Source organism: Antechinus flavipes, chromosome 2, assembly GCF_016432865.1.
Source record: "Antechinus flavipes isolate AdamAnt ecotype Samford, QLD, Australia chromosome 2, AdamAnt_v2, whole genome shotgun sequence".
Classification (NCBI taxonomy): Eukaryota; Metazoa; Chordata; class Mammalia; order Dasyuromorphia; family Dasyuridae; genus Antechinus; species Antechinus flavipes.
The window spans coordinates 120,515,404-120,527,452 of NC_067399.1; the positions used below are offsets into that span (position 1 = coordinate 120,515,404).

A 12,049-nucleotide genomic window follows, 5' to 3' on the forward strand; every position below is an offset into this window, starting at 1 on the left:
TATATTGACTTTGTTTTTTATGGTTGTCTCTTCTGCAATAGAAGTCTCCTCTTTACACTTGGTCTAAACTAGCTGCTTTCCCCATCTTTGTTCTGTTTAATATCTTTTTGCTTTTTTCTGTAAATACAATTTGGGCTGTAATGTTAGGGTCCAAGTGTGGAGATTCCATTGTTCTTAATGGAAAAAGGTCAAGATTTTTGCAAATATTTTTCCATGTTTTTTCCTGCTTATTGTCTTTCCATTTTCATCTTTAAATGTCTGTGGAATGATTTTGCCTAGTAGGGTATCTTGTCAAACTTACTTTAATTTACTTTTACTCTCCTCTTTCTGCTTTCTTATCCAATATGATTCATAAATTTTCATCTCCCTTCTTTATGAGTTTATACAAACAAATTTATAATCTCTTCTGGTGTTGTTTTTGGTAGTTGTTTGTTTTTAGTAGGTATGTCTTATATTTGATGATTAAGGTGCTTTCTGGGTTTTGTTGGTCATTTTATGGCAATTTACATTGATTAAAATTATGGATAAAATTGTGATTGGTGTCAGTGTCATTTTGATTGCTTGCTTTTCATTTAGGATTGTCTAATTGCTTGTTTAGATAGACAAAATTATTTTAATTATATCCTTTTCTTATTGTTTCTTTAAAAAAACTAATTCTGTTATCAGCTCTTGATGACTCAAAGTTCTTTAACACAAGGATAACTCCCATATCAATCCATCAATAACAATTCTTCTCACAATTTAATATGCTTGGTTTTTATGGTATTATTTAGATACCTTACATGGTTATTATTTGCAAAAAACATTTTTCAAATAAAGTATTCATCGCATAAGAATTTTTTGTCTCTCTCATTCTGTCTTCCTGAGTAACGCTTTCACATTTATTTCTCCCTGTTTCTACTTTTTTTTATGGTTACATCAAAGTTCTTGCATTGAAGTTATCATTATTAAGTATTAATGCACAGTGATTTCATTTGTAGGGTATTAAGAAATTCCTCATAGAATTTCTGTGCATCTTAATCTTTAGAACTCATGTGGACGCAAAAGCTGCAATTAGTTTCATGGTTGTCTTTTTAAAAATACTCATCATTTGTACTGCAACACATGTTGACCAATTATCCTAGGAAATAATGTTTCTTATTGCTTTTGAGTAGACCCAATTCTACCCACTCCTTTTTTTTGCCTCCTAAAAGAATAGCTCTTTGAGTCATCCTTCCATTTAGCTACACTATTCTGCTTTTGTTTATAGTAAGAATGTCTATACATATGATTCACCTCCTCAGCAGTATGTCCAGTTGTTTATTCAACTCATTGTACAAGGATCTTACATTTAAAGTACAAATAGATTAATTTTTTTTTTAAACAATCTGAACACTTTTTTTGTTTCTTATCCTCTACCCTTGCTTCTGCTTCTCTGTCGCCACTTTAGAAGAGGAAATGAAACTAATTTTTTTTCTTTTTTTCATGGGTTACCATGGCCAAAAATTTCTTTATTATGTGACCAGCCTACTAGTGATGTACCTTTTTAAGGCGAAGTTTGTCTTCTGAAAATAGACTATGCCTATTGTCTGGACCATTTTTGAATCCTTTCTAAGATAATAGAACTTGGCATATCTTATGCTCCATCTGGCATAACCTTTGAAAAACCCTGGTTACCTACACCTTGTAGTGAGATATTGGAATAGGATTTTGTGGATAAATATTACAATGCTAAATGAAAAGCAAATTCTATAATTATTGTGATTTTAATATTTTACATTGCTGATTACTTTTTACTTTCATGTCTTTTTTTAACCTTCACTAATTAGAACTCAGATGTAATTTCTTTCTTTCTTTTTTATATTTAGGCTTTGTAACATAAAGTTAAATACAAACAGCATTAGGAAGCAGCCTCTTCATCAGTTTTCACAAAGACAATTTTTGCCTCCATTTACAGCACTATATAACACAGGTAAAATTTTCTTTTTAAATATAAATTGAGTTTTCTAAAACTTAAACTGTATTAAGCCTGACTTTCTTCAATATAAGAAAATAAGTTATATTTTTTAAAATTTAGAGAGCCATAAAATAAATGTATTATTTCATAGGACAATAGAATTTAGAACTATAAAAAACTCGAGCGAAAACTCTTTCACCCATTTTATAGTTTCCAGTTTGTTTGTTTTAGCATTCCTTAATTGGGCAAATATTACAATCTCAGCTTATAATAAGGTCATTTTGTTGTATGCTCAAATAGCTGAAATTTTTCTTTTTATATGCTTTCTCTTGGTAATTTCTGCTACCTTTAATATTTCATTAGTTCTATACTCCAGATGGAAGCTTGTTAAAAGGCACTAGAAGTATGAGTTTTTATTTAATTTATATATAGATATGTGTGTGTATATATACACTGAGCTAAGTATTTTTTACAAATGTTATCTTGTTTGTTCCTCACCTTGCATGGTGTCATTATTATCTCCATTTTTACAAGTGGGAAAACTGAGGCAAACATGTTAAAAAACTTATCCAGAGTCATGTAGCTTTTAAATATCTGAAACTACATTTGAACTCAAGTCTTCCTGCCTTCTGTGCCACCAACTGCTTCATTAGAGAAAGAAAACTTGGACAGAAAGATGGATATTTTATTTTCTAGGTTACCCTGTTTCCTGTAGTCACAGAATACCTCAAACACAAGTATAAAATAACATCAGTATTTGACAAAAATTCAGCTGGACTTCTTAATTTTGTAGTCTGGTTCCAATAGCCTCTTAACTCTTGCCATTAGTGAACATGTACTGTTTGCTGTTGGTTTTCATTGTCCATTAAACTAGTTTGGAGAAAGGTAAGAGAAAGTGTCAAACACCAGCCTCTGAACAGCTGGATGGGGATGTCTGGACAAATAAGTCAGAATGAGAATTCAGATTAGAGGAGAATCGTACTGCCATTTTACAGATAAGGAAACTGACAAACTTAAGTGACTTGCTCAGACACATACAAATATTAATGTCTAAGGTGGGTTTGAACTCAGATCTTCTTGACTACCAATCCAGTGCTCTATTTGTTACACAGTATTGCCTAACTGATAAGCTAGATTTTAGATATTTTGAGATATTGATGGGTTATCATAGTGGATCTAACCAGGGATAAGTTTGAGACCAAGGACTGATGCTCAGAAGCAAGTCAGATAAGTGAAGATAAGTATTTAGGATTCATCTTCATAGAAGTGGTATTGAAGTCATATGAATAAATAAGATTGTCAGTGAGAGAATATATAAAGAAAAGAGAACCAAGAACAGATTTTTGGGGAATACTCGCATTAGTGTAAATGCCGGAGAAACTGAGCAGAATAGAGATTAGAGAGTATTTAATAATTTATTAAATGGAGAGATATACTGGGATCATATGGATCCATGGTTGCTCCCAGGGCTGAATTGAGACTATAGTCTCCAAGAATCCAGCAAACAATGTGAGTTCTCAAAGATATATATGTGTGTGTATGACTCAGGTGCAGGGGTTAAACTGAGGCAGAGGCAGAGTCAGGGAGCTAAGAGCTAATGGTACTCTGACAGGATGGGGTGAGCCACTGGAGATGAGATGACATAATCAGGGGTAGGCACCCCAGACATGGGGAGAGGCATCTTGATAAGACAGTATCTGATATTCTAATAGCTTGGGATGGGGAGAGGCATTCTGATATTCTAAAACATAATATCTCTTATCCTTATCAAGTATTCTGATAAAGAGGGAGGGGAGGTTTTACGGAACCAAGAAGCAGGGAAACTGAGGCTTGACTGAGTCAGGATAATTAGGGAAACTGAGTCAGGACAACAAAAGAGAACTGTGGCATAACTTAGGAGCCTAATAATGTGAGTAGCCTTTAAAAATGATGAAAAAGCAGTGATTAGTGAGAAAGGAGAACATCTAGTATCTCTGACGTTGATAGAGGGTATGTAGTAAGAGAAGGGTCAACAATGTAAAAATCTACAGAGGGTTAATTAGAATTATAATCAAAGATGTTAAATGCCTAAAGAAGTCCAAAAGTATAATGAGAGGTTGGGGATGGTGGGGTAGGGGCAGGAAGAAACCACTTTGAATTTATGGATCAAAAGACTTCAAATCTAAGCTGAGCCTTGAAAGGAGTTAATGTTAATAAGAACAGAAGGAAGTCCATTTCAAGTGTGGAGTCAAGGTCAGAGGAATACGGAAAGGATTGCCGCCGGCAGAGGTCAGGACACAATCAATGAACAATTATAATTCAACTGGAGCTTTGACTGCTGTGACTGGCTGGATACATATTTTTGTGTACTTTGCAAGCCAGTTTAAGGAATTTGTCTTTTATTTGGTAGGCTGTAGAGAGAAAAAAGTTGAAAGTAGAATTGGGGAAGGAGACCGAGGAATTATTGGAGGAGTAAGTTGTTGAGGAAATATAAGAGTATGAGATTAAGGACACATGTATAGGGCTTAAAAAAGGATAGCTACTTATTTCCTTGTGACGAGGGAAGTAAGAAAAAATATATAGTAATACAAAAACCGGATGTTGGATTTACCTCAATTTTCTCAGTAAAATAGTATATGAGATTATTTGCTGAGAATGAGGTGGGAAGAGGTAATATTTGGGTGTTTGAGGAGAAGAAATGGCTTGATAGAGCTTCTCTATATAGTGTGATCAGTAAGAAATGCATAAAAGGAAAGTAAAAGAATTGCCCTGTTAAACTAGGACCTGGTTAAGATTAGACAGTATTATTTTGCATTGAATTTAGTTAATATGATTTATGCAGAAAATTAAGACTTTTCCCTATCTCAGCTGTTTTCTTTATCTTTTTTGAACTCAAGTAAGTGAGCCATCTTCCAGTTCCCTTCCCAATGGGATTGATTTCCTCAAATACCCCTTCAGTACAGAATTAAAACAAATAATAAATAACATACTGTAATGCCGGAGAAACTGAGGCAGGAGAGAGATTAGAGAGTTTTTAATATTTTATTAATGGGAGAGTAAGATTGACTGGACAGGACTCTTGTCTCAGATTATCCAGTCAGACAGAGATAAGTATACTGGGACCAAGGAATCCATATTGGTCCCAGGGCTGGAGGACCCAAAGAATCCAGCGTCCAACATACAGCTGCCAGACGCCATTCTCCAGCAATGAATGGAAGAACAACAACTTCTTAAATACCTTTTTGGAGACAAAGAAGAGAAAGGGAGGGAAGGTTTTTTATCAGGGAGGGGAAGCCATAAAACCTAAAAATTCCAGAGACAAAGAAGTAAAGATATCATGGGTTGGTCTTGGAATATTCTAAAGGAATATTGTAAATCCATAAAAGAGTCAGGAGAGCTACTCTTTTATCTTGCTAATTCATAACCCAAGAGCGAACAATCCTTAGTTTTACTGGGTCAGAGACAGAACAGTTAAGGTAACTGAGACAGGGAAACTGAGTCAGGACAGTTAAAGAAAACTGTGGCATAATATTCCACACTCTTTCTCCTAAATATTCAAACCTTTGAATCTTAGCACCTTCCTCTAGATACCCAGGAGGTCTTTGACCCACCTTATGTAAAGCAAATGAGTCAAAAATAAAACTAGAAAAAATGTAAGGACTCATATGGCAAGAGCAAGTCTCTCCCTGACAATCCCAGAGTTAACAGCTGTACAAAGGCTCCCTTGTTGCAAGCATGTCAGGTCCTCTACAGTTTTGGAGCACCATCTCAGCCAGAGAATCCAATTTGAGATGGACAGTTAGGTCTGTGGTCATTTGTGCACTTAACTCAGTCTCTGCTTACAAAGCAGCAGGGTCCAAGGCCCATTCAGAGAGGCAGCCCTCTCCATGGGGGAAGGATGAGGCTTGTAGTACTCCACCCGTCCCCACCCAGAGAAACAGGACTGCTATTAGAATACAGATTTCTGAGCAGATTACGTACAGTTAGACCATCAAGGCAGGCAAACTCCAAACTTTTTAGGTGCCTCAAGCCAAACTTCAAGGTCCTTTGAAATGCTGAAATACTTAATGAACTGGGGTTACAGGAATGGAAAAACAGATCAGAGAGATTGCCAGTCCCAGGACAGGTGTCTGATTTCTAAAACTTTTCTAAAAAAAATAATCTCAAAACTGAGTCTGCCAGGGAAATTTTAACAAAATAAGGGATTCTAAAACTAAAGCATCCACATTCAATCTGAACTAGTGAGATAGGGGGTGGGGCAGAAATGCCTAAGGCAAAGTGAATAGGAAGCTAGGGGTTCCCATTCTTTCAGGTATTTTGAAAAAAATATATCAGTTTCCCCAATGTTCTATCTCTTACCTCCCTTTTTTTTCTCACGGAAAGGAATTATCAAATGACCATTCCCCATATAAATCCAAAGAGCAAATCAAAATCCCTATACATAACAGACTAATACAGTAGCATTTCCTAAAAAGGCCTAAAAAGCCCTCAAACATAACAGCAATAATTACAGTTTTAACAAATCCCATCCCAAATCTTAAAACACACAGTAATAGATGATCCAGGCAAGGTTTAACAGTCAGTCATCAACCATTCCCAAAGTCCCTCATATCAGTCCAAAGTACAGTCGATGCAGGGTCAAGTCCATGGTCTCATTTTTAAAACTGCTGCTTCAGGCTATGAAGTGACAGGAGGCTCTCATTCCATGCAGAGTGGGTGCGTCATGCTGGCAATCAAAGCTGATCAAAGCTGATCCAGGTTCCAGAAGCAAACCAATATCTGTAATTTGACCAAAATCTAGAACAAAAACACAAATCTAACAAATAAAGATTAGATCAGTCTCAGATAGACTCAGTTCACCAGACTGTTGCAAAACATGAGGAGGCCAAAATGGATTGGCCAGCAGTTTCCTATGTGATGAGACGAGTTTGCTTTACAGGCCAAGCAAATGGCTGCAGTCTTACAGACCCCTGTTAATTGTCCATTTATGTAGAAACCTTAAAGGAACAAAACACAAATATCCAGTAACAGACAGATAACCAGGCAAAATACTCAGTTGCCCAAGCATTTAGGATACAATGATTACATATAACCAGACTGAAAATAGCAAGGCACAACATAATTGAATTGCAGTAACAGTTCTATTGACCATTGCTCTGATCAGAGAGAGATCAGTTACAGAAGGAAAAATTCAAGAACATAACTATAACATAACATAAGCAGTTGAGTTTTAACAGCTTATCAATCAATTGTCCCAGTAACTGTCACAGGGTGGATCTTTAAAACTCCCAAATAGCATTAACTAATTAACTCTAAGCCCAAACAATTTTACCTCCAATAACAAATATCATAACAGAAAGAAATTTCACCTCAGTAATTTCACAACTTAGAACAATTATCATATCTAGGTAGATGTTACATGAGTGAACATTATACATACAAATCAGTTTGCTTTTAAAATACGCAATACATAGAAAAAATCCCAAATTGCATATTGTCCATAACAAAAACATTTTCAAAAGGACAAAGAAAAAGAAACTATTATGTTCAGAGGCCCTTTAAATAACCTCAGGATGACCCAATACAATCAATTTAAACTTATACAAAAAACCCAATTCCACATAAAAGAATTCAAGAGTTTTTTAACATAGCAATTAAACTCTTAGAAATATTCGTACAAAAGTATGGATCACATTTATGACCATATTCCTCAACCAAGAAAACTTATCTATCTGGGGAAATTGGTATATTTTTTTAACTTTCCGAATTTTCAAATCCCTTTCAATCTATTTTTTTTTCCCTTTCCTTTTTTTTTTTTTCCTTTCTCTCCCTTTTCTCCCTTTTTCTCACAGGCTGCTGCAGTCAACCAGAGACAGAGAGAGAGAGAGAGAGAAAGATTTTTCAAACTTCTTGATATTTTCTAAGCCTGCAACACAGAGGCTGAATTCTTATCTCTTACAAGCTTATTTTAACTTTTAACACAGACACACACAAACAAACATGGAGCTCCAATTTACTATGCACAGTTGCAACGTTGTTTTCCAACCAACAACATAACAGACAAACCACACAGAACATAGAACATATATGACAGACTACACAGTTACAACATTAAGCAAACATATACCCAGAGGATATTCTCCAGCGTCCCAGAAAATACCCGTCTCAGAATTTGTAAACCCGTCGGCATTTATTCTGAGACCACAGGTTGCAACAACAGAACAGACCAGAACCAGAACCAAAACCAGATGGTACCCCAAAAGGTACCCAGACATACTTACTCTCCCAAATGCCGAATCAAATGCCGAATCGATTTCGTTGTCCACTGTAGGCCGGAATGAGACTGAAGAACTGCTTCCTTTTCCCAAGGAACAGACCCAGGTCCTGAGCCCCCCTCAGGCCTAGGTGGAGACGGAGAGGTCTCTAATCTCTAATCCAGTTCTCAGTTTCTATTATCTCGGTGGGACCTCCAAATTGTAATGCCGGAGAAACTGAGGCAGGAGAGAGATTAGAGAGTTTTTAATATTTTATTAATGGGAGAGTAAGATTGACTGGACAGGACTCTTGTCTCAGATTATCCAGTCAGACAGAGATAAGTATACTGGACCAAGGAATCCATATTGGTCCCAGGGCTGGAGGACCCAAAGAATCCAGCGTCCAGCATACAGCTGCCAGACGCCATTCTCCAGCAATGAATGGAAGAACAACAACTTCTTAAATACCTTTTTGGAGACAAAGAAGAGAAAGGGAGGGAAGGTTTTTTATCAGGGAGGGGAAGCCATAAAACCTAAAAATTCCAGAGACAAAGAAGTAAAGATATCATGGGTTGGTCTTGGAATATTCTAAAGGAATATTGTAAATCCATAAAAGAGTCAGGAGAGCTACTCTTTTATCTTGCTAATTCATAACCCAAGAGCGAACAATCCTTAGTTTTACTGGGTCAGAGACAGAACAGTTAAGGTAACTGAGACAGGGAAACTGAGTCAGGACAGTTAAAGAAAACTGTGGCATAATAATACCACCTCCCTACTTTCTCACTCTCTTTGTTCCCTCACATCCATTTCTTTCTCTTCCCTTTTAAATAAGGAGAAAGGGTCAAGATACCACAAGCTGACAAATTGGGAGTATTTTCAGAATGGTGAATATAGAGCATTTCCATGGCAACCACATTTCTTGCCAAATAGTATTCCTTTTAAGCTTAAAATAACACTTTTGTTACCTTGTTATCTTACCATCTCCCTAAGACATAACACTTATTCATATATTTGAATAGTTTTGTTTGTGCTTAGGACAGTTTTGATTTTATTTTTTTCAAAAGAATTGTTGCATGAAGAGACAATTTAGTAGTATAATTTTTTAAAAATACCTTTTTATTTTCAAAATACATGCAAAGATAGTTTCAGCATTCCACCCTTGCAAAGCCTTATGTCCAAATTTTTCTCCTTCCTTTCCCTTACCCCTCCCCTAGACAGTAAGTAATCTAACATATGTTAAACATGTACAATTCTTCTATACATATTTCCACATTTATCATGCTGCATAAGGAAAATCAGATCAAAAAGGAAAAAAATGAGAAGGAAATACAAAAAACAAGAAAACAAAAAGATGAAAAAACTATGTTGTGGTCCACATTTAGTTCCAACAATACTATAAATTCCTGGTTCATCATTTCATCCTATTGTCATAATTACAAGGTAGAAAATGAAAATTACAGTTTTTTTCTTTATCTTATGACCAAAGGTAAATCTATTCTTAACTTTATCCGGGAACTAGAAGAAATAGGAAAAGATAGAAATCATCTTGATTCTCTGAAATCAACAGTCCAGAAAACAATTTGCATTCTTACTTATAAATGTTTTCAGTATTAAACTGCTAATCTTTTTTTTTTTTTAAGGAAGTATGCAGATTTACACAGAATATAGTGAAGGATTTTGCTTCATGATCAGGTTTATAGAGAAGGTCCATGGGTGGAGTGGGACAAGATGCTAAAATATTGTGTTAAAGCCACTCTGCAAAATGACCAAGAATTCTTCGATAACAGTGTTATCTAGAATCTATTGGAAAACTGTAATCTAACTTTGAGAATTTTAGAATTTTTAAAGGAAAACTTGAAAAACTGAGATTTATAGCGCCTTTTTTTCCCCCAGACTAACATAATTTTCTTTCTTCCATCTTTCAGTGAGATGCATGTTTATTCAAACACAGGATACCCCCAACCCGAACAGTTTGAAGTTTATTCCAGGAAAACCAGTGCTAGTATCACGGACCATGGATTTTCCTACACCAGCTACAGCATTCCGCTCTCCTCTGGCTAGGTACTTTAAAATGTTTCATATATTTCCTCAAGTAATATGAGTGGCTGATGAACTATTGTTAAGATAAAATATTTCTTTTTGATAAAGGAGATATATTTTCTCTCTAAAAGCTTTTATACTTTGGGGTGAAAATAAAAGAAGAGCAATAAAGGTAATTATAATAAAACACTTATCCCAAATAGTGACATTTTAAAGTTACTATACCCTCTCCATTCTTATTGCTGTCATCTACTAGCCTCCATTCAACTTCCTAAATTCCTCCATAATTTTAATACATTCTGTCTTTGTAACTTATTTATCATCTTCCATCTTCATGGACTTCAGTATTATTTTTAAATAAAATTTATTATATAAACAAGGAGGACTGAATTTAGTTAAAGGAAAAAAATTAGAAGAAATGGAAAACACACATTGTACACAGTAATAGCAAGATTATATGCTGATCAACAACATATAAAAATAATTCTTAATTTTCATTCTTAAGTTTTGAATTCTAGTTCTATCCCTCTCCCTCCCTGAGATGGTAAGCAATCTGATATAGGGTTATACACATATATTCATGTGAAACATTTCCAGATTGCTCATTTTGTGGAAAAAACTCAAAAGAAAGGAAAGAAGGAAGTAAAAAAAACAATATGCTTCTCTATATTCAGACACTATCAAACACCATTTCAGGAGGTAGATAGCATTTTTTCATCTTAAGTTCTTTAGAATTATCTTGGATCATTGAATTGCTGAGACTAGCTAGTCGTTTACAATTCATTATATAATGTAGTTGTTGATATATACGGTGTTTTCTTGGTTCTGCTCAATTCCCTTAGGTTTGTCCAGTTTTTCCATTTCATATGGCACAATAATATTCTATTACAATCAATTATATACCACAACTTGTTCAATTATCTCTCAGTTAATGGGCATTCCATCAATTTCCCATTTTTGGCCACTTCACAAAGAAGTTCTATAAATTTCTGTTATTTTCTAAAGAAAAGGATGCAATACATTTCAGTGTTAAAATATGGTTAACAAACCTTTCCCATGCTTTTGTTGTTTTAAAAGCAATTGAAACTATTCTCCATATATTTAAAGATAGCTGGATTTCTAGATATTTCAAGACCAAGTTTTGAACCCATTCCAACTGGAATCAATCCAGAAATAAAGAGCATAAATACCAGTTATGTTACTAACATTAGAAATAGTCTAGCCTAATTTTTGGAAGCTGGTGAGGGAAAATAATTTATATACTACTTGGATAGAAAAGCCATTGTGGAAATATGAAATATGCCACATCATGAAACTGTGAAAAGGGGAATGTTGGATTAAATTTCATCTTGCTCGGTTTTCAGAGAAAGTGTGCTAAGAGATTTTAGATTTAAACATCATCAAAATAGTCTTTTTGGAATCTATAACTGCTGCTAAGTGACAGACATAATTAGATAATGTATATCTCTCAATCTCTCCATTCCTGTCCACGGTATGCATGATTCAGGGTACCCAGAACAAGTATAAGTTCAAGTATGATCTTTTAAAATTTCTAATTAATCCTGATAGCTCAAATGATCTTAGCTTTCTGTCAAAACTCCAAGTGGGGGGAAAAAACTTTTTAAGTTTAGTCTTTTAAAAGAATGTCATTTCCTGAATTCAAAAGAATTCAGTTATTGGCTTTTGCTGCCCTTAAGAATTATTCACTTTATGTTAGGATGAAGACCGAGAATAAGTTTTCATGCCAAACTAATCTTATTTCCAGGTTCCTTGTTAGCCACAAGTACGATATAATTGGATTTTAGCAAGATAATTGTAGGGGTTCTTGCTGTAGTCTTGA

The 12,049-nt window shown here is 34.9% G+C and overlaps 1 protein-coding gene across 4 annotated transcripts in view; it reads left to right on the forward strand.

Annotated features, from left to right (window-relative positions):
- Window positions 1-12,049, forward strand: part of NFU1 (NFU1 iron-sulfur cluster scaffold) — a 51,063-nt gene that overhangs the window by 4,366 nt on the left and 34,648 nt on the right. For all 4 annotated transcript variants that reach the window (XM_051975439.1, XM_051975438.1, XM_051975441.1 and 1 more), the window contains exons 2-3: window positions 1,848-1,951; window positions 10,095-10,230. In XM_051975439.1, coding sequence (XP_051831399.1) covers window positions 1,848-1,951; window positions 10,095-10,230 — 240 coding nt within the window. The remainder of the gene's footprint in view (window positions 1-1,847; window positions 1,952-10,094; window positions 10,231-12,049) is intronic.